Source organism: Prionailurus viverrinus, chromosome D3 (assembly GCF_022837055.1).
Source record: "Prionailurus viverrinus isolate Anna chromosome D3, UM_Priviv_1.0, whole genome shotgun sequence".
Classification (NCBI taxonomy): domain Eukaryota; kingdom Metazoa; phylum Chordata; class Mammalia; order Carnivora; family Felidae; genus Prionailurus; species Prionailurus viverrinus.
Window position 1 is genome coordinate 7925638 of NC_062572.1, and position 26922 is coordinate 7952559.

At 43.6% G+C, this 26922-nt stretch overlaps 1 protein-coding gene and 1 long non-coding RNA gene across 6 annotated transcripts in view; both read right to left on the bottom strand.

Annotated features, from left to right (window-relative positions):
- Positions 1-9630, bottom strand: part of TMEM120B (transmembrane protein 120B) — a 43245-nt gene extending 33615 nt beyond the window's left edge. For all 4 annotated transcript variants that reach the window (XM_047827583.1, XM_047827582.1, XM_047827581.1 and 1 more), the window contains exon 1: positions 9445-9630. In XM_047827583.1, the coding sequence (XP_047683539.1) occupies positions 9445-9513 (69 nt within the window). In that variant the 5' untranslated portion in view covers positions 9514-9630. The remainder of the gene's footprint in view (positions 1-9444) is intronic.
- Positions 9631-21043: 11413 nt separating this feature from the next.
- Positions 21044-24825, bottom strand: LOC125149041 (uncharacterized). 2 transcript variants are annotated; one of them, XR_007145788.1, is made up of 3 exons: positions 24379-24825; positions 23913-23997; positions 21044-21098 (listed from the first exon to the last, which is right to left on the bottom strand). It is a non-coding gene; the product is annotated as an uncharacterized LOC125149041 (long non-coding RNA). The 2 variants fall into 2 exon arrangements; XR_007145787.1 differs by lacking the exon at positions 21044-21098 and adding an exon at positions 21834-22832.
- Between the last annotated feature and the right edge of the window lie 2097 nt (positions 24826-26922).

Consider the following 26922-nt stretch of genomic DNA (forward strand, 5'->3'; position numbering starts at 1 on the left):
TCATTTCAGAAGCAAATGTCAGAATCTAGATTAAAATGCCTAAGAACAGGGGCATCTGGGTGGTTCAGTCCGTTAAGTATACGACTCTTGATTTCGGCTCAGGTTGTGATCTCACAAGGTTTGGGAGTTCAGAATCTAGATTAAAATGCCTAAGAACAGGGGCATCTGGGTGGTTCAGTCCGTTAAGTATACGACTCTTGATTTCGGCTCAGGTTGTGATCTCACAAGGTTTGGGAGTTCAGAATCTAGATTAAAATGCCTAAGAACAGGGGCATCTGGGTGGTTCAGTCCGTTAAGTATACGACTCTTGATTTCGGCTCAGGTTGTGATCTCACAAGGTTTGGGAGTTCGAGCCGCGCACTGGGCTCTGTGCTGATGGCACACAGCCTGCTTGGGATTCTCTCCTTTTCTCTCTCTCTCTGCCCCTCCCCTGCTCGTCTGCTCATGTTCTCTCTCTCTCTCAATCTCTCTCTCTCTCTCTCTCTCTCTCTCACACACACACACACACACACACACACACACACACACACAAAATAAGTAAACAAACAAAAATGCATAAGAACAGAGTTTTCCTTCTGGGCAAAGTTAACCATACAAGGTAAGAAGAGAAGCCACAAATCTCTGGACTCATGATTACCAGCCTCTTGCCCTGGGCACTATCATCATCCTAAAGATGCTAAAAACAAGACCTGGAGCCTCATTGAATGAATCCTTCATCAAGCCAGTAACTAAATGGGCACCTAAAAATGCAGATCTCTGAACAGTCAAATTGCATGTTTTTCTACCAAACCAAGAATTTGGTAGAAATAGATAAACCATCCTTTTTTAACAACTTTACTGAAGTATGATTCACATATCATAAAACTCACTCATTTTACACGTACAATTCAGTGATTTTTATACATTTACCAAGTTATGCAACTATCATCACATCCAGCTTAAGGACATTTCCACCACCCAGTAAGATCCCTCCTGTCTATGACAGCAGTCACTCCCCACTGGCAACCACTAACCCACCTTCTGTCCCTACAGATTTGTCTTTTCTGGATATTTCATATAAATGGAATCATACAATATGTGGTCTTGTGTCTGGCTTCTTTTACTCAGCATCACGTTTTTGAGGTTTATTTACATTGTAGCACACACAAGTATCTCTGTCTCATTACGTTACTGCTTTTATGAAAGACCTCTGTTAGTAAAGTAATGGCTTTTTTTTTTTTTCCATAAAAGTGAAATTCCTCCTCGGATTTCTTTTGGTTAGCGAAAACAGGTACTAATGGAGGTCTGTCGTAAAAGCAAAGTGGTGTAACTCAAACTTTCAGAAAACAAGGGATACTCTCTGCTTTATGCCAGTTTGGCTTATGAAAGGTTTCGCAGGATGGTTGTACTTATGGACAGTAGGCAGAAGCACGTATTACTTTGTTTCTATTGCTACTTAACAATAAAAATTTGGTACAGATGCACCACATTTTGTTTATCCGTTCACCTGTCATTGGACATTTCAGTTATTTCCACTCTTTTGCCATTATAAATAATACTTCCATGAATATGTACAAATCTTTCTGCAAAGATAGATTTTCATTTCTCTTGGGTAGATACCCAGGAATGGAATTGCTGGTCATATGGTAAATGTATGTTTAACTTCTAAAGAAAATGACAAACTGCCAAATCACTATTTTTGTTTCTAAACTTGGCTGCAGTGGATTGGAACATGGGAAACACCAAACACTGTGAGTCCGCTCTCAGCATAGGGTGCAGGGAGTACCAGCTTATTAAATGTGATTGACTCCCACATCAAGTTGCAACCTCTAAAAATAACCCAGAATGCTGGGGGCACCAAAGCAGACAAGCAGCTGCAGAAGAAAGTACTCCATTTGGGAGTACAAAGCAACCCCCCACCCCCTAACTGTCTAGTTCAAGGCCAAAGAAAAGAAACACATTTGACAGACTATCTAAGGATGGAGCTTTAAAGGAGAAAAAAGAGAATAATTATAAGGAAACATTGCCAGTAAAGAATCAAATGCTAACTATATAAATTTAATCAAAATATCTAAAAGAGAAAATACAAGCATAGTACAATAATCAATTCAGCAGTAAATAATATTTGCATGGTCATGATCATGTAAGTGACTGACAGTGAACCTATAGAGCTGTTTTTCCCTTTTTTTTTTTTTTTTTTAAGTTTTATTTATTTAATCTCTACACCCAACGTGGGGCTTGAACTCACAGCCCTGATATCAAAAATTGTATCCTCTTCTGAATGAGTCAGTCAGGCACCCCAGAGCTGCTTTTCTTTATAAGCCTTTTGGTACTGTTGGGTTACTTTTTGGTCTCCGGCTTGTTTACTATGAAATATTTCAGGCATACAAAAAAAGAAAAGAAAATCATATAATTAGTAGAAAATAAACATGAACACCCATATTCTCACCCTCAGTTTAAGAAATAATAGTTGGGGGAGGGGCACCTGGGTGGCTCAGTTGGTTAAGCAGCCGACTTCACCTCAGGTCCTGATTTCATGGTTTTTGGGTTCAAGCCCCACATTGGGCTCTGTGCTGACAGCTCTAAGCCTGCTTCAGATCCCATGTCTCTCACTCTCTCTCTTCCCTCCCCCCACTCACACACTCTTTCTGTCAAAAATAAATGAATAGGGGTGCCTGGGTGGCATAGTTATGCATCCGACTTCGGCTCAGGTCATGATCTCACAGCCTGTGTGTGAGTCCAAGCCCCGCATCGGGTTCTGTGCTGATAGCTCGGAGCCTGGAACCTGCTTCAGATTCTGTCTCCCTCTTAATCTGCCCCTCCCCTGCTCATGCTCGCTCTCTCTCTCTCTCTCTCTCTCTCTCAAAAATAAACATTAAAAATTTTTTTTAAATAAATGAATAAACATTAAAAAGAAAAAAAAGACAGAAATAATCGTTGGGGCACCCGGGTGACTCAGTTGGTTAAGCATCTGATTTTGGCTCAGATCATGATCTCACCATGGCTTGTGAGTTTGATTGCCTTGTCAGGCTCTCTGCTGTCAGATCCCCTGTCCCCCTCTCTCTGCCCCTCCCTCCCTCAAAAATAAACATTAGCAAAAGGAAATATAGTGCAAGAGAGTTAAAAGCACCTATGTATACTTTCTATATGGTATCCCTATCCTCTGCCCCCAAAGAGGGGGACCCCTCTGCTGGTTATTTCTGCCCCCATGCCCACCCCAGATCAATCCTGTCTTTCTCTGTGCCCTACGAGGCTGACCCCTGTGGACTGCATCTCCCAGACTCCCTTGCCCTGCCTCCTACTTGGGTTTAGCCAATGGATGCACAGTGGGAGGAGAGAGAAACTGGGGTATTTATTCCTTCTGCCTCCTTTCTGCTTTACTGCAGCCTTCAACCATCACAGCTCCTGTCCTGCAGCATCTCTTTCCCAGCAACAGACTTTGGCCAAGCTCTGGTGATGGTTCCCCCTTCCCTCTGCCGCTTTAGGAACAGGACTGGCCCCAGCTCTAGGGGCCTCACTCTTAAACCACCACACCTCTGTAAACAGCCCCTTCCTTAAACTTCTTTCAGTGACACCCTTCAGGGAGAGTCATTTGCTTCTCACCAGCCCCCCTCCCCCAATCTCCACCCTACTGAATCTGGCCCATATCACTCCCTTGTACTATATATATGTATCAGCAAGCAATACATGGTATTGTTCTGAATGCTTTTTAACTTTATCATACACGTCATACTATATGTACGTCTCTGCAACTTTCCATTCAATGTTGCTCTTCTTTTAAAAACATTTATCCCTGTTGACACATGTAGTTCCAGTTTATTCATTCTGCTCATTGCACCTTACTCTATGGATGTTCAGTGGAATAATCCATTCTCAAGAACATTTAGGTTTCCAGCGTTTAGCTGTTATAAACAAGTTTTCTGAGAATTCTTGTACATCTCTATTTGAATTTTTAACTTGGTGGATATGTATTGCTTCTAAACATGTAGAATGGATTAAAAGAGAGAGAGAGAAGCACTAACATTGGCTCTATGAGCTGGAATGCCTATACCTTCTTTCCTACACAGTAATTACCATCCTTTTATACCACGTATAGGAGACAAACAAGCGAGTTTCCATTGGAGGCGGAGGCAATCTGCTGCCTTTCCTGTTCTCTGAGGCCCCAAGCTCTGCCCCAGTGGGAAGATGAGGTTAATGACTCCAAGTCCCAGCATGGTTGTGAAACATCTGGAAATGCCTGATTAACACAGCGTGGCTGAATCGTTAGATCCAGAACTGGGAAGTCACAACCCAAGCCAGCATTTATTGCAAGAATTGCCAGCAATGGAACCTCATGGCATTTTCAGATAGAGCTCCGGCCCAGGAGCATTGCGAGTGGGTGGGCAACCCAGTACATTGCAACAGAGCCACGGCCACCACCAAAATGTGGTGCCTGATAGCTGTGCTTCTCTCTAGTGGTAAGATTACTTTCATATGGTTTTCTTTCCAAGGAATCCAGTTCAAATAAAGATTTCTGGATGCTGAGTATACCTACCTAAGACTCATCACCATGAAAACACTAAGGATGGCAAGATGAGTTCACCTACACTGCGTCAATTCTATACTGGAAAATATTCCAAGTCACATGCCAGGATGTCACATGCCAGGATTGATTAGTGATGTCTGATATAGGAGCAGTAAGTGAGAGTACTAGACATGTGTGTCAGACGTTTGGGAGTCCGGAGAGCCTAACTCTTCATATCCAGAGTCTGCCACTTCTTAGCTAAGTTATGTAATCTCTTTGTACCTCAGTTTCCTCAGCTGTGAAAGGGTTAGGAGATGAGATATATGTGGGGTACCCAGGTGGCTCGGTCAGTTAAGTGTCCAACTTTGGCTCAGGTCATGATCTCATGGTTTGTGAGTTTGAGCCCCACATTGGGCTCTACAATAACAGTGCGGAGCCTACTTGGGATTCTCCCTCTCTCTTTGCCCCTCCCCCATTTGTGCTCTCTAAACAAATAAATAAACTTTAAAAAAAAAACAACAGGTATATGTAACAGGCCATGTACTGTTTTTTTTTAAATCAGTTTTATTGAGGTATAATTTACATATCAATTCATCAATTTTCAGTTATACAACTCAATGAATTCTAGAAAATATATACAATTGTGTAAACACCACCACAATCAGGACATAAATCAAAGGTTCACAAACTTTGCTGGTTCACCACACTCTTGATGTCTCAGTAAACTTTTCACAGTCCTCAGGCCAAATAATTGAAAAGTATTTATGCCCTAACAACTTAGTAGCCTTTTGGGGAAAAAAAAAAGAATACTCAGAAACTGACAAATCTTTTTTATTTCATTCTGAAATAACCAAAATTATTTACTAATGGAATGTGTGTGCCTATTGGGCTCTGCACAAATTCTCAACCTTTGGAATTGGATTGGACACTCTCACCCTCATTTCGTGTTCCACATTGATTTTCACATAATACTTGATTTTAATCACAGACTGCTAAAAACCTAACTACACAAAGATATGACATCATTAATAAGAATGTAGCATGGGGCACCTGGGTGGCTCAGTCGGTTGAGCATCTGACTTCGGCTCATGACTTCATGATCTCACAGTTTGTGAGTTCAAGCCCCGTGTCGGGCTCTGGGCTGACAGCTCGGAGCCTAGAGCCTGCTTCAGATTCTGTGTCTCCCTCTCTCTCTGCCCCTCCCCAGCTTGCACTCTTTCTCTCTCTCTCTCTCTCTCTCTCAAAAATAAATAAACATTAAAAAAAATTAAAAAATAAATAAGAATGTAGTGTGATTTAACGTGCAGGGGTGAACTATCCCAAGTTAGTTTAAGCGGTATATGACAGATGTCACTGTGTTTCCCTTAAAGATTTAAATTATCTTGGGGGGGACTGGGTGGCTCAGTCGATTAAACCTCTGACTTCGGCTCAGGGCATGATCGCACAGTTTGTGAGTTCAAGCCCCGCATTGGGCTGTATGCTGACAGCTCAGAGCCTGGAGCCTACTTTGGATTCTCTGTCTCCCTCTTTCTCTGCCCCTTCCCTGCTCATGCTCTCTCTGTCTCAAAAATAACAACAACAACAACAGTGAAAAAAAAAAAAAAAAAAAGAGTATAGACTCTGATATTCAGCAGCCTGGGTTTGAATCCTGACTCCAGTACTTATAAGACATGTGACTTTGGGTATATGATTTTCCCTCTGTAAAATGGGATAAAAGGATCTACTTCATAGGGCTTTGATAAAATAATACTGGCCTTTTTGCATCTATCCCGTCTCTCTCATGTCTATTCTATACACAGCAGCCAGAGGGATGACCATTTCATTGGTAGAAAAAAACCAAAAATCTTTACAGTGGCCTACCAGGCCCCTGTATTTCTGTGAGGTCAGGTTTAGGGAGAGCCCTCTTCAGGCTACCTCCTTCCTGGACGGGGAAGGATGGGGTCAGGTTTCCAGTGATGCAAGGCAGGAAATGCTTATTAAATCACCTGCCATGGTGTCTGTAAGTGACCTTCTGTGGTCACACCACAGGCCACAGGGCCAAACGAGTTGGTCTCAGACCAATGCTCAATTCACCAGCATAGCTGAAACCCTAACGAGCCAAACCAAAAACAAAGTCCCCATAACCACTTGACCTTGCCCCTGAGTCTAGTGAGGCCCTGGCAGAGGAAAATCACAGTCAAAAGAAAACAGATCCTTTCCTTTAGAAAGTCCCAGCGATGATAACTTTTTTTTTTTTAGTGGGGGAGGGGGAATTCCAAAGACCTTTCAAATCCTCTGGGGTCTGACAATTAGGTTTCCTCTTTCCTGCCTTCATTTGAAAAAGGTAAGGAGAGGTGAAACACAGAAACTTTAGCTATGACCCCAAGAAAGACAGAATCAAAGAGACACAAACATGAAACCCCAAAATCCCAGATTCTAGGGCAAATATAGGAAAATTAAGATAGAAAGGAATTTTCTAGTAAAAAAAAAAAATCTATATATCCATATATCTCCTTCCTTTCTAGTTCCAATCTGTCCACCTGACTACCTGTTGTGACCTCCTTTTTCCCCAATAAATGTCTCATATCTGAGGGTCTGTCCAGCATATACACAATGACAATATATACCCTACTTACTTTTTAAAAAATGTATTCTCCTTTATTATTATTTTTTTAATGTTTATTTATTTTTGAGAGAGAGAGAGAGACAGAGCGCAAGCAGGGGCAGAGAGAGAGGGAGACACTGAATCCGAAGCAGGCTTCAGGTTCCAAGCTGTCAGCACAGAGCCCAACGCAGGGCTCGAAAGCACGAACTGCGATAAAGTGACCTGAACCGAAGCTGGATGCCCAACCGACCGAGCCACCCAGGCGCCCCTATACCCTACTTACTATCCTCAAATCCCATTGACTTCCAGCTCAGGAGTTCAAAGCTCTCGCATTCATTATGGGGGATGTGGAGGTGAGGAGAGAGAGAGAGACTCCCAGCACACTGATAGACATCGGAACTAAGCATTTAAAGCACTAAGTTCTAGTGTCAGCTTTACCACTAAAAGAGCTGTGTGACCCCAGTTGAGTCCATTAGCATTCCCAAGCTTCAGCTTCCTCATCTATGAACTGAAGTTATAGACAGTGCTTTTGCTCTATGACCTTGACCCATGCTGCTGGGGACTCGGTGGCTTTCCATCCATCACTGACCTCTGACCCAGCAGTGGTCCACCAAAGCCTGAAGCCAGCAAGGTCCCTCTTCCCCAAAGGCTCCGTCGATTCCCATTCCTCCACTGCTGAAGAACTGAGTAGGTGACATCACAGTTTCCCCTTATACAACCCTTGCTGTGCACCACGGGACAAAATCCAGAATCCCCAACTCCTGTCTCTCACACAACTGAACCCCAACGATACCAAGTAAGAACACAACAACAAATCAAACGTCTTCTTTGCAAGCTCTGCCTGCCAAGACTAGTTATCTAATTGCTGTTGATTGCATTAATTGCATGGCTCTGAAGTGTTGAGACAACTCCGTGTAGTGTAAGGCAGGGCAAGGGAAAGGAATTCATGAACAAAACGGTACAGTAAAACTCTTCTTCTACTCCAGACCCTAATGCCCCTTCCATGGCTCCAAGGCTGAACGTGACTTGAGAGCCCAGTAGGACAAAGTATTAAGAAGCAGCTGAATCTTCTCGATAGGACAGGAGCTAGAAGGATCCACTGGGAACTGGGTGGGCCCCAAGCCCTGGACTTAAGGGGAGGACACCACCCCACACATGATGCACAGGCCAAGAACAGCATACTGGTTCTGGATACCCTAACCTCTGCTCATGCCTGAAACGGAGCCCCCCCACCCCCCACCCCTCACCTTCCTGCTCAGTCTCTTCAGGACCCTCCTCTTTAAACATTGGGGCCTACTGCCACATGTCTAGAAGACCCATCACAGACAATCTCCTCTTCCCTCCTCTAGACACTATAAGAAGCCAACCAACTGCAGACAAGAGCTACATGGACAGGGAAAATGTCATTGCTCCAGAATAGGAAGAAGTGGGGTGGGGCTGTGCAATGATTTCAGGCAAACAGAGCCCAACTCCAGAGAAGTACCTGGAGAGGAAAAAGCCCCATCTCCAAAAATGATCCAGGAGTCCCTCTCGGCCAACCCCAAGGTTTCAAAGGAGGTGTCTCTAGTCACCTCAGTAGGTAGCTGAGACCTCTCTGAACCTCCTTTGGATTAACTCCTCCGGCCAGGCTCCCACAGGGGCAATACCATTCTCTCAAGAGGCCTTGCCTACATCTGCCCTCACCCCACCCTGGGTAAGGTTCTGGGCCAGATGGGGGAGGGCGGGGAGCAGCCTCTATCACCGAGGGAGGCAACCCAGCTGTCAGAACTGACAGATGTCATCCAGAACGCCAAACTCAGCCTGCAGCAGCGGCAGAGAGGAGGGCACAGACACCAGAGCCCCAAAGACGCAGAACAAGGGTCCCCAATCCCTGAGCAAAGCCTAGGGCTTCAAGGTGAACGGCTCCCAAGCACATCTCTTAAAATGTAGTTGCAGAAGAGAGAGCTGCCCCACCAGAATAGTTGAGCTGCCGAGAGTGGGGTTAGGAGAGACCCCTGCGGAGGTGGGGGCTGGGCTGTTCTCTGAATTCCAGCACATATCTGTGCCCACAGGCTTCCCTTACATGACACACCTGGAACTTCCCCTCAGAGACCACAGACCAACTTTCTGCAGAGGAGGAGGTGCGCGAGAGCAAAGAGCCGGTGCGAAGGCGGGATAATGGGGGGCTACGACAGGGCGCCCCAAGTGGGTGAAGAATTGAAGTGCTGGAAGATAGGAGGATGCTGGCCCACGCGGACGACCAACTCCCAGGGCCTAGCCAGGGGCACCCCCCCCACCCCGACCCTGACGGGCCCCACCGCCCCGGCTGGGGAAGCAGGAAGGGAAAGGCACTGCACCGCAGGTAGCAGAGATGCCCAACCAGGTGGCCCGGCCCTACCTGCAGTTCCTGAAATTCTCCCTCCAGCTCATGCCACTCGCGCTCGCAACGCTCCAGCTGGCCGGACATGGTGCGGCGGTGCGAGGCGGCGGCGGCGGCTCCCGCAGCGTGGCGCGACTGGCCGCCAGCACCACAGCCCGTCCGCTCGCCGGCCGCCTTCGGAGACACCAGCTGTTCCTGCGCAGCCGGAGCCACGCGCGCACCTGACGTCACAGCCCCCGCCCCGGCGGCCGCCCCACCCCCTCGCCGGGGAGGCAGGCCCCGCGCATGCGCACGCACTTCCCCCCGGCTCCGCCCCCGCGCGCCGGCTGGGGGACCGCTGTAGTTCTGCAGGTCTTGGCGGGTCTGTTGCTGCCCCCTTGAGAGTGCTTATGCTTTTCCAGAATCTCTCCTAGTTGGGCTAGGGGCTAGGGAACTTGTCCTCAAACTGCATTTGCCGAACTTATTTTACTTAGATTGTGTTTATTTGGGGTGTCTGAGTCGGGAGGGAGGAAGATTTTGGGGAGGTGAAAGCTCACCACCTCTTGGCATTGCCTGACCGGAGCCAAAGCCAACGGCCCAGAATGCTAGAACTGACATTGACCATCCAGCAAGGTCGCCAGGCAAGGCCGAGGAGGGCCCCGTCGTGTCACGGTGTCGTTATTTACTGCAACTAATTCATCCTAGATTCCTGCCCTCTAAGACTCTAGGTGACTCTTTTGACAGCTGTTTCTGTCGCTCAAATGACACAATTGCATCCCCTCCCCTTCATGGTCCTACAAGATCTATCCCTGCCTAACTTCCCAGTCACATCTCCTATCTCACCTCCCTGGATCAGTACTTCCCAGCCAGTTTTTTCTCTTCCTGTCCTTGCATGGAACATTCCCTCTAAATCTTCACATGGTTGCCTTTTTCTCATCATTCAAGCCTTAATTCAATGACACCTGTATTAATTTCCTAGGGCTGCGGCAGCACGTGGCTGACTCAATCCATGCAAGAGCATGCAACTCTTGATCTCAGGGTTATGAGTTCAAGCCCCACATTGATCACCCAGCCTACTTAAATTACAAAAGAAAAAAGAAAAAAAAATTCAGGGCACCTGGGTAGCTTAGCCTGTTAAGCGTTGGACTCTTAATTTCAGCTCGGGTCATGATCTCATGGTTCATGGTATCTAGCCCATAGACAGGCTCCCTGCTGTCAGTGCAGAGCCTGCTTGGGAGTCTCTCTCCCTCTCTTTCTGCCCCTCCCCACTCGCCCTCGCTCTCAAAATAAATAAACATTTTTTAAAAATTCCTAGGGCTGCCTTTTACCACAAATTGCACTGTTTAGATACCACAAACTGAGTGGCTTAAACAATAGAAATCTATTCTCTCACAGTTCTGGAGGCTAGAAGTATGAAATCAAGGTGTCAGCAAAGACATGCCCCAACCCTGTGTAAAATCTTTCCATGCTTCTTCCTGGCTTGTGGTGGCACTCAGTCCTTAGCATTCCTTGCCTTGTAGTTCATCCCTCCATTCTCTGCCTCTGTCGTTACGTGACCTTCCCTGCGTGTCCTCTCCTAAGGACACCATTTTTTTTTAAATACGTATTTTTGAGAGACACCGTGCCAGTGGGGGAGGGACAGAGAGAGAGGGAGAGGGAGAATCCCAAACTCTGCTGATAGCTCAGAGCTGGACACGGGGCTCAACCTCACAAATCGTGAGATCATGACCTGAACCCAAATCACGAGTCAGATGCTCAATGAACTGAGCCACCCAGGTGCCCCCCTAAAGGACACCAATCTTATTAGGTTCAAGGGTCCATCCCACTCCAGAATGACTTCATCTAAGCTTAACTAATTACATCTGCAAAGACCATTTCCAAATAAGATCACATTCTGAGGTAGTGGGTATTAGAACTTCAGCATATCTTTCTGGAGGATACAATTTAAACTGTAACAATACCTCTGAAAAAAAGACCTCTCCTGAATATCCAGAGCTTCATGCCTCCTCCCAGTGATTCATATGTCACCTGTCTTATTTCCTTCATAAAAGTGTTTGTCTCCATGTTGGTTGTATGTATCCCTCTGTGGGTATATAATCTGCTCGAGATCTCAGGGATCGTGTCTTTGTCTTGGTCATCATCGTATTCCCAGAGCTTGGCACATAGTAGGCCCTTAATAAATATCTGCTGAAGGAATAAACATGAAAGATGCAAAGCCTCTCAACTTTTGGGGTTCAGAGACCACTCTAAGAACTCTGAATGGGAAATATACACATAAACACATAGAGAAATATTTGGAATTCTTTTTTTTAATGTGTATTTATTTTTTAGAGAGACAGAATGCAAGCAGAAGAGGAGCAGAGAGAGGAGACACAGAATCCAAAGCAGGCTCCAGGCTCTGAGCTGTCAGCACAGAGCCCCACATGGGGCTCAAACTTACGAACCAGGAAATCGTGACCTGAGCCAAAGTCAGACGCTTAACCCACTGAGCTACCCAGGTGCCTCCAAATGTTTGGAATTCTTAACTAAGGCCTGAAGAAGAGTGTGACTTAAGATTCCCAGATAATTAGTGATGGACTTTGAATTATATTCTCATCATTGAGGGTTGGAACTTCAATATATCTTTGGGAGCCACAATTCAATTCATAACAACGCCTCTCAATAAAGGTGAAACAAGTCTTGTTCGTGTGCCTGGTTATTATTGATTGGGCTGATTATGAATAAAACCACTATAAACATTTATGTAATTTTTTAATTAAGAAAAAGATGATTTTACATTAAAATCAAAACTTTTAAATTTAATTTAATCATTTAGAGTAATCTCTACGCCCAACATGGGGCTCAAATTTACAACCCCAAGATCGAGAGTCGCAGACTCTACTGACTGAACCAGTCAAGCACCCCTAAAATCCTAACTTTTATTTTGAAAAATGGGAAAATCTGGCCATTCCAGATGGGCTCACATTCCTGCATGGTAATGGGCTGGAACAGAATAAAGATATCTCCTTCACAATGGGCTGGCCAGTGGCCACAGTCCTCACCATGCTCAACTACATTGCCCCAACTACTTCACGTATTTTTGTAAACTGTAGTCCTCAGACATTTGAATTTGAGACTCCCGATATAATATGTCATGAGGATTGCAAAACCATATAAATCACTTAAATGGTGAAAAAAAAAAAAACGGAAAAAGGTTTATTTAATTGGGATTAGTGGAATCAAAACGGAAACATAGGGCCTTGAAGGATGAGTAAAGTGTCACCAAGCAGAGAATTGGGGAAGATGCCCTTTCACTTTGGCTTGCAGCGACTCAATCCAAGCAGGTCCACCTGCCCCAGGCTGCCTGTGGGCAGGAGAGGCTGGCTCTGCCCACCAGGAAATCTGGGCAGGTGCACCTTATCTGCAGGCTGGCCAGCGGTCAGGCTGCAAATCTAAGTGACTGTTTTCTCTGTGGGGTCAGGACTCAGAATGCATTATTCACGAGCCCTTTTGTAGATGGCAGGGGCTGGCCACCCCAATCGGTGTAGCCAGTGGGTGCCAGAAGTATCAGGTCTTACCCGACTGCCACTCTGTCCTGGTTCCTACCCGAAGTGCTTTCAGATTCACTTGTCAGCTCCTTGGAATTGGATCTGGCTCTATTTATGGACTTTGATCATGAGGGGTGAGAAAGTGTGTTATCCTCCTCATCCCTGCCCACGCCACCAAGGGAAAATCTCTCCTATTTGTTCTCTTTAAGACATTCTACTTAGGAACCTGTCAGTCTGAGACGTTGTACAACCAGCTGGGAAGAGTAATAAAAGTAGCAAACACAGGGGCACCTGGGTGGCTCAGTCGGTTAAGCGTCTGACTTTGGCTCGGGTCATGATCTCGCAGTTTGTGAGTTTGAGCCCCGCATCGGGCTCTGTGCTGACAGCTCGGAGCCTGGAGCCTGCTTTGGATTCTGTCTCCCTCTCTCTCTGCCCCTCCTCTGCACATGCTCTGTCTCTCTCTGTCTCTCAATAATAAATAAATGTTAAAAAAAAAAAAAGAGGAAGTGTTTATTTTTTTTAATTTTTTTAAATGTTTTATTTATTTTTGAGACAGAGAGAGACAGAGCATGAACAGGGGAGGGGCAGAGAGAAAGGGAGACACAGAATCCGAAGTAGGCTCCAGGCTCTGAGCCGTCAGCACTGGGCCCGATGAGGGGCTCGAACTCACGAACCGTGAGATCATGACCTGAGCCAAAGTCGGACGCTTAACTGACTGAGCCACCCAGGCGCCCCGAAGAGGAAGTGTTTAAAAAAAAAAAAAGTAGCAAACGCATAGAAAGCACTATGTGTCTAGTGCTCTTGTATACACTTTATGTATATGCCTTAATGCATTAAGTCTTCACAACAGCTTGAGGAAGGACCTCTATTCTCCCTGTTTGACAGGTGAATATTCTAAGGCATAGTTTCTCCAACTTAAAAAAAAAAGGTTATTTATTTTGAGAGAGAGAGAGAATTCATGAGTGGGGGAAGGACAGAGAGAGAGAGAGAGGGAGAGAATCCCAAGCAGTCTCCATGCTGTCAGCATACAGCCAATTCAGGGCTTGATCTCAGGAACCATGAGATCATGACCTGAGCCGAAACCAAGAGTCAGATGTTTAACTGACTGAGACACACAGGCACCCCAGTTTCTTCAACTTTTGATATGACCAACAACTACCTTTTGAAGATCTCGTTAAATGCAGATTCTGATTCAGTAGGCTCTAGGAAGGGCCAGAGGTCCTGTAATTCTACGAGCTCCCAGCCAATATCACTGGTCCAAGGACATTTTAAATAGCAAGTGTCCAAGTTGCAAAGAGGTGAAGGAACTTACCCAAGATCATCCAGCTACTGGTAGCTGTGTTATGTACACATTACAAGACGCCAAGAGCTAATTCTAAAAAAAGTCCAAGGAGAACTGAAAATTCCAGGGACTTTTCCTTCATCTGCTTCCCACAAATGCCCTTGCTCAAAATAGTCCCCAAAATTTTAACAAGCAACTTGTGCAAAGATGTTTATAGCAGCACTTTTTAGATCAGCCAAGCACTGGAAACATCCCAAATGCCCCACAACAGAGAAACGGTGAAGTAAGCTATAGTCTAGTTCATGCAATAATATATAGCTATTGAGATGATCGCTATGGGACTAAATGAATGCCTATAAACAAGTATATTAAATCATGATAAGTAAAAAAGTATATCCCAGGAGCGCCTGGGTGGCTCAGTTAAGTGTCCAACTTCGGCTCAGATCTCATGGTTTGTGAGTTTGAGACCCTCATCGGGCTCTGTGCTGACAGCTCAGAGCCTGGAGCCCGCTTTGGATTCTGTGTCTCCCTCTCTCTCTCTGCCCCTTCCCAGCCTGTGCTCTCTCTCTCTCTCAAAAATAAACCTTAAAGAAAAAAAAAAAAGTAGAGCCCAAAATAATGTGTATATACTGATTAAAGGCACATGGTCATTTGTGCACCCTAAAAAAGACTGGGTGAATTTAGTGTAAGAGAAACACTTGATCACATAAATTGATGGGATTTTTTTTTCCTGAAATCTTTGTCACTGTTTGATAAATTTTAAGCCCCTATCTTTCTGTTCACAGGTTTATAATGAAACAGCAAACATGAGTATTAAATTACATTTATTTAATGTTTACTCTTCAGGTATCAAAATACCCTTTCTGTCCTTATTCAGTTATTTGCATTACTGGACCTACCTAGGGCTAAAAGTCCTGGGGCTTGATGGGGGTGTGATTTATTTGGCCCAGCCAGACAAACAAGAGTTCAAATCCCAGCTCTCGCATTTGCCAGATGCATGACCCTGAGTCCATAATTCATTTTCTCTATGAACTGGGGGTTGCTCTCTTAGGACTGTTGTGAGGATTAATGCATTGACATAAATAAAGTGCCCAACACTATGTAAGTACCAGAAATTACTGACTATAGATTTGGGTTTTTTAAAAAATTAAACATTAAAAAATAAATAAAAAATAAATTTAAAAGTAAGCATTTTATTTTGGTATAATCTTAGATTTGCAAAGCTGCAAAGATAGTACAGAGAGTTCCTATGTACTCTTCACTCAGTTTTCCCTCTTGCTGACAATTTACATAACCATGGCAGCTTTATCAAAACCAAGAAATTAACACAGGCAATTATTATAAACTAAATCCCAGACTTTGTTCAGATTTTTCCAGTTTTTCCATTGATGTCCTTTTCCTGTTCCAGAATTCAACCTGACGTTGAATTTAGGCATCGTGTCTCCAGAGTCTCCTCTCCTCTGTGATAGTAACTCAGTGCTTCCTTGGTTTTCATGACCTTGACAGTTTTGAATAGTATATATTGTTGTTCTTGTTGTTTTTAAGTAATCTCTACACCCAGCGTGGGACTCAAATTCACAATCCCAAGATCAAGAGTCACATGCTCCACCAACTGAGCCAGCCAGGTGCCCCTATATATTGTTTTAACAATAGCTTTATTGAGATATTGTGATGGTTAATTTCATATGTCAACTTGACTAGGCCACACTTTAAAGTTTTTTTGAGAGAGAGGGAGACAGAGAGGGAGCGAGTGCATGCAGGGGAGGGGCAGAGAGAGAGAGGGAGAGAGAGACTCCTAAGCACTGACAGTGTGGAGCCCGACTCAGGGCTGGAACTCATGAACCATGAGATCATGACCTGATCCGAAGTCAGACGCTTAACCGACAGAGCCACCCAGGCGCCCCAGGTCTTGTCTCTTCTCTTGGTATCACCAAGGAGTGGAATTGCTGAGTCAGATGGTAATTGCTTTTAACATTTTGAAGCACTGCCAAACCTTTTTCCAAAGGTGCCCCACCATTTCACACCCTCACTGGCAATGCACAAAGACTCCAATTTCTCTACATCCTTGTCAACACTTGTTATTGACTGTCATCTTAGTCATCCTTGCAGTTTTGTGTGAAGTGTATCTCACTGTGGCTTTGATTTTGTGTTTTCCTAATCACTAAAAATGTTGAGTGTCTTTTCATGTGTTTGTGGACCGCTAGTATATCTTCTTTTGGAGAAATGTCTGTTCTAATCTTTTGCTCATTTTAAAATGGGATTATTTCCCTTTTTATTGTTGACTTGTAAGGGTTCTTTATATATTCTGGATACAAGTCCCTTATATACACAATTGCAAATATTTTCTCCCTTTCTGTGAGTTGATTATACTTCTATATAAAAATGTTTTAACTTATTCAACAATCTCAAACTTAAAGAAAAGCTGCAAGTACAGTACAAAGAACTTTTTTTCCGGGCCCATTTTAGATTGCTGATCTGCTTTGCTGCTTTGCTTTGCCCCATCACTCCTGAATACGTTAGTGAGCATTTCCCATAATCGAGAACATTCTCCTCAGGGCACCTGGGTGGCTCAGTCAGTTAAGTGTCCAACTTCAGCTCAGGTCATGATCTCGCAGTTTGTGAGTTCAAGCCCCACGTTGGGCTGTGCTGACAGCCCAGAGCCTGGAGCCTGCCCGGGATTCTGTGTCTCCCTCTCTCTGCCCCTCCCCTGCTCATGCTCTGTCTCTCTCTGTCTCAAAAATAAATAAGCGTTAAAAAATTTTTTTTAATTTTAATGTTTACTTATTTTTGAGAGAGACAGAGTGTGAGCAGGGGGAGGGGCAGAGAGAGAGGAAGACACAGAATCTGAGGCAGGTTCCAGGCTCTGAGCTGTCAGCACAGAGCCCGATGCGGGGCTTGAACTCACAAACTGCAAGATCATGACCTGAGCCGAAGTCAGCCACTTAACCGACTGAGCCACCCAGGCACCCTAAAAAATGTATCCTGATGAAAGGTATGATGACCAAGGTGATCCCTTTTTTGGCTTAGTCTCCAGATTAAAATGTGTTTTTTCTCTTTATACTTTCTATTACTAATTTTCTAGTGAAATTTCCCCCAACCTCCAATGGCTGTTATCAACCAGAGATAAATGGAAAGAAGTGCTTGATAAAGGTTTAGAAACTGAACACTTCCTAATTCACCTCGAAAGCCGAAAGCCACCTAAGAATATTTGAGGAATGTATTTATTACTATTATTTTTTGCAGACACAAAAGCCCTATATGAGTCCCAGCCGATCCTATTATTTTGAAGACCCTCAGTAGAAACAAAAGATAGAAATCACTCAGTGTCTATGTTTTTCTCTTTGTTCAAAGCATTTGAAGAATCAGGTCTGACAGTTCCCCAGTGAAACCGTAAGTATCAGATTCTTTTGTATGATGGCAGATACTGGAGGAAGATTGTAGATAGTAGGAAATTCACACACAAAAAAATGTTTTCCAGTGACCAAGTGGAGTGTTGGCTGCTTTTCACGTTTTTGTTTTGGTTTGCTTTTTAGGCTGTAACTCTTGTTTCATTGCACCACCTGCTGGTGACTTCTCAGAATTTGTTTCTTCCAACAAAAGGCAAAAAGTTTGTTTAACCAAGATTTAACAGATATTCCTTTTCCTCCCACCTAAAAAACTATCATTCCCAAAGCTTACGTGGTAGAAATATTTCAGTGCTCTTCATCTTTAATAAAACAAAACACTTGATTCCAAATTTTCAACACTGAGAACATTTTTTTATTGTGACATATATTCAGAAAAGTGCATATATATTTTTGTATATAGTTTAAATAATAATTATAAATATAATCTGTGCAACTAAGACCGACATCAAGAATAAGATTGCCATCACCTGGATAACCCCATGTTCCTCTTCCCTGATCATAACTTTCTCCCTCCCTCCCCACAAAGGTAACCACTATTTCGATAGTCATTTCAGCATGTACTACTTTTGTAATAAGAAAATAATTCAAGTACTAATTTTAAAAACCAGTGTAAAAATTTGATGCAGCTACTTAAACTGGAAATTTCCATGATTATCCCTGCATTTAACAAATATCTACTGAGTTCAACATTATTACAGTCATTATGAATAAAAGTCAAATGATGAGATACCATTTAACACCCACTAGGATGGCTAAAGTCAAAAAGACAGACAATACCAGGAGCTGGCTCAGTCAAGGGAGTGTGTGACTCAATCTCAGGTTTGTGAGTTTGAGCCCCACTTTGCATGTGGAGTTACCTGAAAAAAATTTTTTTAATTTTTAAAATTTATTTTAAACAAACAAACAAATAAACAAGGGCACCTGGCTGGCTCAGTCAGCAAAGCATGCGACTCTTGATCTCAGGGACGAGAGTTCCAGCCCCATGTTGGGCGTGGAGCCTACTAAAAAAAAAAAAAATTAGTCACCATCTGTCCCTATACAACATTATTACAATATTATTGACTATTCATAATTCTTTGTTAAGCTATACATGTTTTTTGCATTTTCCTATATGCAGATTTCACAAGTAAAAACTATCCCTCCTTCCTTTGTTCTCTCTTTTGAAATTTCCCAAAATAAAATAAAAAGCAGAAAAAAATCAAACATCTTTGTAACGTGATGCTTTCATCTTTTCCATTCTATACTGAAGGGCTTGCTTCCCTTGTTAGTTACCCTTACAGTACGGTGTAGGGGGCAGTCATCACCTTTACTTCCTTTCATTGAGAAAGGAGATTTGAAGCCTTGTTTCATCATAACAACAATGCTACAAGGCAGAAAAACTGAGAAGTGTTGTGTTACGAATCAGGATTGCCCTCCCTTTGAAGATCTTCCAAGATCTTTTGTGTGATGCAGTATTTAACATGACATACACTACATGTAAGTAGGAGCTCTGTCTAGCTTTGCTCATTTTTGCAATCCCAGCGCCAGGCACAGTGCTTGGCACACAGCAGGCAAAAACATATATTATTTATAACAAGTTTTAAGATGTGAGTCACTTACCATAAAATTCACTCTTTAAAGTGCACAATTCAGGGGGCGCCTGGGTGGTTCAGTCAGTTGACTTTGGCTCAGGTCATGATCTCAAGGTTCTGGGTTCAAGCCCCGCATCGGGCTTGCTGCGGTCACAGCACAGAAATTGCTTTGGACCCACTGTCTGCCCCTCTCTCTCTGACCCTCCCCCACTCATGCTCGCTCTCTCCCAAAAATACACATTTTTAAAAAACCAATGCACAATTCAGTGGTTTTTAGTATACTCAAAGACTCGTGCAGCCATCAGTACTAATTCCAGAACATTTTCATCACCCCAAAAAGAAACCTCACATCTTTTTTTTTTTTTTTTTTTTTTTTTTTTCAACGTTTATTTATTTTTGGGACAGAGAGAGACAGAGCATGAACGGGGGAGGGGCAGAGAGAGAGAGGCAGACACAGAATCGGAAACAGGCTCCAGGCTCTGAGCCATCAGCCCAGAGCCCGACGCGGGGCTCGAACTCACGGACCGCGAGATCGTGACCTGGCTGAAGTCGGACGCTTAACCGACTGCGCCACCCAGGCGCCCCGAAACCTCACATCTTTAGCAGCCAGTCTCTTCCCCCTCATCCCCATTCTCTGACCATCACTAATGTACTTTTTGTTTCTATGGATTTGCCTATTCGGAACATTTTTAAAAATTTATTTATTACCTATTTTATTTTTTTGAGAGAGGAGGAGAGAGCGTGAGCCAGGGAAGAGGGGGAGAGGCGCCCCAATGGTAACTACATTTATCACGGTGACCACTGAGTAATGAATAGAAGCACTGACTCGATATGTTGTACACCTGTAATATAACACAGTATGTCAATTGTACTTCAATACATTTTTTAACTAAAAAAAAAGAAAGAATATATTCGCCTAAGGCAAGGTTACTCATACTTTCAATTTCACCAGATCATACCAAAGTGTCTTCCAAAGTGGTTCATACTCCCTAAGAGTTCAAACCTTCTGCCTTTTTGAAGTACCTTTGAAAAGTGTGTTGACGGTTTACAAAAAATCTAAGTGGGTTTTCACGAAAGCTGCTTCTGGGCTATTTGAAATGGGGAGATAAAGCACTTTAAAAAATTTACCAACTGCTCAGCACCTCCCAGCTCTCTACTTGGGTTGACGACAGGGCAAACATCACCATGTATACATTTTTCCAGCAGCGCCTGGCTGGCTCAGTCAGAAGACCATGCAATTCTTGATCTCAGGGTCATCGGTTCGAGTCCCACTTTGGGTTGTAAGATTACTTAAAAAAATAAAACTTGGGGCGCCTGGGTGGCTCAGTCGGTTGAGTGTCTGACTTCGGCTCAGGTCATGATCTTGCGGTCTGTGAGTTCAAGCCCCGCGTCAGGCTCTGTGCTGACAGGTCAGAGCCTGGAGCCTGCTTCCAATTCTGTGTCTTCCTCTCTGTCCCCCCCCCCCCGCCCCCCCTCGCCCTGCTCATGCTCTGTCTCTCTCTCTGTCAAAAATAAAAATTAAGAAAAAACTTAAAAAAAAAAAACTTAAAAAAATACATTTTCCACACACCTCCGATGTGGACAAGGTGTTAACTGTTTACAATGCACTTTCACAAACATTTTCATTTAATCATCATAACAATCCTGAGAGGTAAATGTTTTTATTGTGTATTTTATGGATGAGGAAACTGAGATTCAGAGAGTGAAAGATGTCCAGGGGCGCCTGGGTGGCTCAGTTGGTTAAGCATCTGACTTCAGCTCAGGTCATGATCTCACAGTTCTTGAGTTTGAGCCCCATGTCGTCTGCACTGACAGCTTGGAGCCTGGGGCCTGCTTCAGGTTCTGTATCTCCCTCTTTCTCTGCCCCTTCCTCGCTTGCTTGCATGCTCTCAATCTCTCTCTCTCTCTCTTGAAAATAAATAAAACAATGAGAAAAAAAAAAGGAAAGAAAGCTGTCCAGATTATCCAGTAAATCACAGTGCAGGGGCTTGTCCCAGGTTTCTTTTTGTTTTTGTTTTTCATCACACCATTGCTACGAATCTGACAAAGTAGCTTGTATAGAAAATTTTGTTGTAAAGGACTCATTGTAACCACATCAACAGAGCACTCACTCCACACTCCCTAGGCAGAGTGTACTTCCTATACTTCGTTTGAGATTTGGTCATGTAGCTTGTTTTGTCCGTTACCAAAGATTTAAAAAGCATTTGAATGAATAGGCTTGCTCTCTCACACTCCTGCCATTGCAGTTAAAGTATTTCTGAGCTGCCCATTGATCCCAGAGGGACAATGAGAGACACTTGGTGCAGAACTGCCTTAACCAAGGCCAGCCTGGACCAGCAAAACTGAATAAGCTACAGAAATGTTCTTTGCTGGATGCCACTGAGAAACAGGTTGCTGTTTGTTTTACCACAAAAACTAACAGATAACTATCTGGGATACAGGAATAGATTTGTAATACCAAACTCTTCCTTGGAAAGGTACCTAAGATCAGGAGATTTTCTTTTTGTATTTTAAATTTTTTTAAGTCTATTTATTTATTTTTGAGAGAGACAGAGACAGCATGAACAGGGGAGGGGCAGAGAGAGGGAGAGAGAAAGAGAATCCCAAGCAGGTTCCACACGGTCAGCGCAGGCCTGAAGCGGGGCTCGAACCCACAAAACCATGAGATCATGACCTGAGCTGAAACTGAGTCGGATGCATAATCAACTGAGCCACCCAGGCACCCCATGAGATTTTCTTATTAATAATTTATATTTAGGGCCTGCTATGGCCTAAATGCTTGTGTCCCCCCAAATTCACATGTTGGAACTCCAATGCCCAATGTGCTGGTATTAGGAAGTGGGGCCTTTGGGAAGTGATTAGGCCACGAGAGTGGAGCCTCACTAATGGGATTAGTGTCCTTATAAAAGAGATCCCACAGAGCTCCCTAGCCCCTTCTACCATGTGAGGAAACAAGTCTGTAATCTGGAAGAGGGCATTTACCTGACCAGGCTGGACTTCCAGCCTCTAGACTGTGAGATATAAAATTCTGTTGTTTATAAGCCACTCAGCCTGTGGTATTTTGTCACAGAAGCCTGAATGAACTAAAGCAGAGCCTAACGTTTTGAGTTTTGAATGAGGTCCATATCATTTATAACACAATCTCAATTTCATTCAACATTTTAGAAATATAGTTATATATTGTTGCCTTTAAACATCTGACCTTTAAAGCCAAAAAATATTTACTATCTTTACAGAAAAGACTTGCTCAATGATAATTTACCCCCTGGCTCTGGGAGGTGGGGGTCACCCTCCCTGAACAAGAGGGAAGCTCATACATTTGGAGATCTGCCATCAAGAAGGAAAGGGGATCAAATTTCAGTAGCAACCAATAGGGTCTACTGCAGGGAACCACAGCCACCCACTCTACCCGCCCATATTATCACGGTCCAGGACATGTGTGAGACACAGGACAAAGTCAGTATCAAATGCAGTGATTATAAAATGGGAGAAAATGAAGTAGGTTGTGGAAAGGACCAGTTTTTCAACCATTCACTGGAGTTAAAAGGATAGTGAGGTGCCTGGCTGGCTCAGTCAGTAGAGCACGAGACTCTTGATCTCAGGATCATGAATTTAAGCCCCACAATGGCCATGGAGACTGCTTTAAAAAAAAGAAAAAAAGGGGAGTTATTATCTTGATACGTTTTTTGTCATCTTTTAAAGAGCCAGAGACAATACAATTATACTTTATTCATCAATCCATTTATTCATCAAGTAGTTTTTTAAGGACCTATGGGAAACTATTCACTTCCTAGGGCTGTTGTAACACAGTTCCACAAACTAGGGGCCTTTAACAACAGAAATGTCTGGTCTCTGGGGCACCCAGATGGCTCAGTTGGTTGAGTGTCCAACTTCAGCTCAGGTCATGATCTCACAGTTCGTGGGTTCATGTCCCACGTCGGGCTTTGCGCTGACAGCAAGAAGCCTGCTTCGGATTCTCTCTCTCCCTCTCTCTCTCTCTCTCTCTCTCTCTCTCTCTGCTCCTCCCAGGCTCACTCATGCTCTCTCTCAAAATAAATAAAATAAATATTTAAAATTTTTTAAAAGAAATTAAGAATTTCAAAATGGTGACAGCAAAGCATTAAGCCAAACACAAAGCCCTTCTTAGCATGAGGCCTGTGTGAATCCTCTAAGGGGAAAATAGTACTAATGGGTATATTTTGAGTCAATTTAAGGTTTGTTTGCTTTTTCACTATTTTTCTGTGTTCCTTGCAAGGCATTTATGAAGCAGTTCATTCTTTCTACAGCAGGTGCATTCTTGGGTTAGGACCCTTCTTTTTTTTTTTTTTTTTTAACGTTTTATTTATTTTTGAGAGAGAGAGCGTGCGCGTGAGCGGGGGAGGGGCAGGGAGATTCAGAGACAATCTGAGGCAGGCTCCAGGCTCTGAGCTGTCAGCACAGAGCCCAACAAAGGGTTTGAACCCATGAGCCGAAGCCAGATGCTTAACCAACTGAGCCACCCAGGAGCCCTGACTTAGGACCCGTCTAAGATCCAATCTCTCAAGGAGGAGATAGTTTAAGGAGATGGTAGCTATCCAAAAGGGAAAATCTTTTCTCCCCAGCTCCATAGAGTGTCTGAGTAACTTCATCAGAATACCGAAGAATCACTTTTCCTTTCCCTTCAGTTTTTGGGTCCTTGATTAGGATTTATAACTCTTGGCATGGAGGTTTCTCTGCTCACCAGCTTGAGACGTTCTTAGAGTTTTCCAGCTTCTCCCTGTTTAACCGGGTCACTGTGGTCCAAAAGTCACCTTCTGCCTCATCCCCTGTATCAAAGGAAGTTCAAGAAAACACACAGGTTCCTGACCACTGGCGTCTAATCTCCTCTCCCCCCAGGCTACCCCACTTTGTTCATAGGACACCATCTGCCATCTTGAGGTCAAGACAGTCTTCAGAGTCACTTTGCAATTATCATACCCACTTTCAAGACCTTGCCCAGGGGGAGTCCTATCCCTGAGCCCCACAGTGTGAACTCTTCAAGGACAGAGGTTGAATTGTTATATACATCTTTGAAACTCTAGTATCCAGTAAGGTGCACACGTATGAAACATAATATGCTTTCCACAAATGGTTATGGAATAAAGTTGATGAACTGACACAAGGGACCTTCAAAACATTTACAATTTTAACGACACAAAATCACTTACCTTGATGCAGATTTCTTTCTTTTCCGGCTCTTATTTAACGTATCTTCCTAATGATTTCCTGACTAGGGACGAACGTTTCTGTGATTGAGAACATACGCTGTTTTTTTGTTTTTGTTTTTGGCCAGAATACTTGTTCTCCAACTGGGCATATAGGCATTCAAATATCTCTTTGACTCCTTAAGTCTTCTAGAAATGTAAGAATTCGGGGGGGGGGGGGCGGTGGGAAGGAAATTTAGGGGAAATCCTCCCTTTCCTTAAAATCTTCATTTAATACACATGTAAACAGAATAATCTTGTAAAACCTTTTTAAAATCGAAAAGTAAGTTCTCTCTGACCATATTCTGGTCTTTACATTTCTAGGCTCAGTAGTTCTGCAGCAGGGCACCTGAGACAGTGTCCGGATTCACCGTTCCATTCAGCAACACAGATCTTTGCCGCGCTTTCTCCCTCCCCCCCTTTAGGCTTTGGAACACGATCCGCCCACTTCCGGCAGGGAGGTCTATAGCGCAGGCGCAACTCCACAGCCTCGCAACAACCCATGGGTCTAGTACTGAGTATGCGCATGTGCAAAAGGGGGCGGGCTGGTTAATAGCGCGGGAGAATCCGGCTCACCGAACTCACGCGACTGTCTCCGCCCACCTAAGTAGGCGGGCGGAGCCGACACCCCTCGCCCCACACACCCAGGTTCAGGCAGCGCACGCGCACTTGAGTGAAGGAACGTGGCGAGGGAAGAAGAGTTTTAACGCATGCTCATTTAAATGTGGCATAAAGCTTTTTACGTCAGCTTCGTACACCTCCTCCTTTGCTGTCTTAACCCGCCTCTGACTTTTTAAAGGGCCAGAGCACTTAAAAAAAATTTTTTTTTTCCTTAATGTTTTTATTTTTGAGACAGAGAGAGACAGAACATGAGCAGGGAAGGAGCAGAGAGAGTGGGAGACACAGAATCGGAAGCAGGCTCCAGGCTCTGAGCCATCAGCACAGAGCCCGACGCGGAACTCGAACTCACACACTGTGAGATCATGACCTGAGCCAAAGTCGGACGCTCAACCGACTGAGCCACCCAGGTGCCCCAGGGCCAGAGCTCTTTTTCACCCAATCGCTTTTTTAAAAAAAATTAAGCATTTATGGAGAGCCTAGTATGTGCTGGGCCCAACTTACATTGTCTCCTGTATGCATTTTCCAGTTTTTCCTTTTGCAATAATTACATTAGTTAGTATTTACATGTTTGAGTAAATTTCTTCCCTTGTCCCAGTTGTGCTATTCCCTTGGAGGCAATTCTTCGAAATGAGAGGCAATGTGATGTTCTAGACAGGCCTTCCTAGGTCAAGAGGTCTGAGATTGAATCCTGGCTCAGCCACTTCCTTGGTCTTTTAACTCTGGATAGGTATCTAACTTGTGAACCTGAAGTTGATTTCTTTAAGTGAAGATAAGAATTCCTACCTGTCTTAGAGGATTGTTGTGAAAAGTACTTTCTTTTTTTAAAGAATGTAACAAGTTCTATGCCTCACACCAGCTACCTGTTATATAAATAATGGTCATTAAGTGGAATCAGAAAATAGTTTTATAGTTTCTGTAAGATAATTCCAGATGGTTTTTCAAGAGAATTTACCTAATTGCCTGGATGGCTAGCAGTATGTAATGGTGCCTCTTTCCCCACAGTGCTGCCAATATCACAGTCTATCATTTTTACACATTTTTCCTAGTCTAGACAGTATGTAATGGTATGGCAGGATTATTTTAACTTTCATTTCTTTAATTGCTGGTGAGGCTGTGCATTTTTCTTTGAGATGATTTATTAGCTGTGTTTGTTTGCTGAACAACTATTTTCAAACCCTGTAATTTCCACTGGCTTACCCCTGCAGACATTATGTTAGGTTCTGACAGAGAATTTGCTGATCGATTAAAAAGAAAAAAAAAAAAAAAAAGGATTTGGCAGAGAGAGAGAAATGAAACTTTCCAAGGAAGGGTTAGAGGCAAGAGATGAGCTCATCCCGAAAGCAGCACTTTCCAGTAGAACTTTCTATGATAAAGGAAATGTTCTGTATCTGCAATGTCCCATATAGTAGCCAGTTGCCACACATGCCTACTAAATACTTGGAATATGACTAGTGGGACTGAGGAATTGTTATTTTTATTTAACTTAAATTTCCATATAAATAGCCACCTCGTTGATAGAGTAACCCTAGAGATTAGGAAAAAAAGAGAGAAAGGAGGGAGAAAGAGGGGCCCTACAGAGTCACTCCTCGGAAGTGGCCTCATGTTTATGGAGGGACTCACATTTGGACTTTAGGCACTGTTCCCCAGAAGACAGTTCCAGAGACTGCCAGTCTGACAAGAAGGCTATGTTCAGTTTAAAAAATCTATCAAACTATACATTGATGATATTTCCACTTTTCTATATATATTTTACACTTCAACAAAAAGTTAAACAACATGTGCTGCACTTTGTATTACCCTCTGTAGGCATTTCTCTCTCTGATTTTTAATTTAACAGAATTTAAACTGAAAAGTGGCCTGTGACTCACTCTGGTCACCTGAAAACCC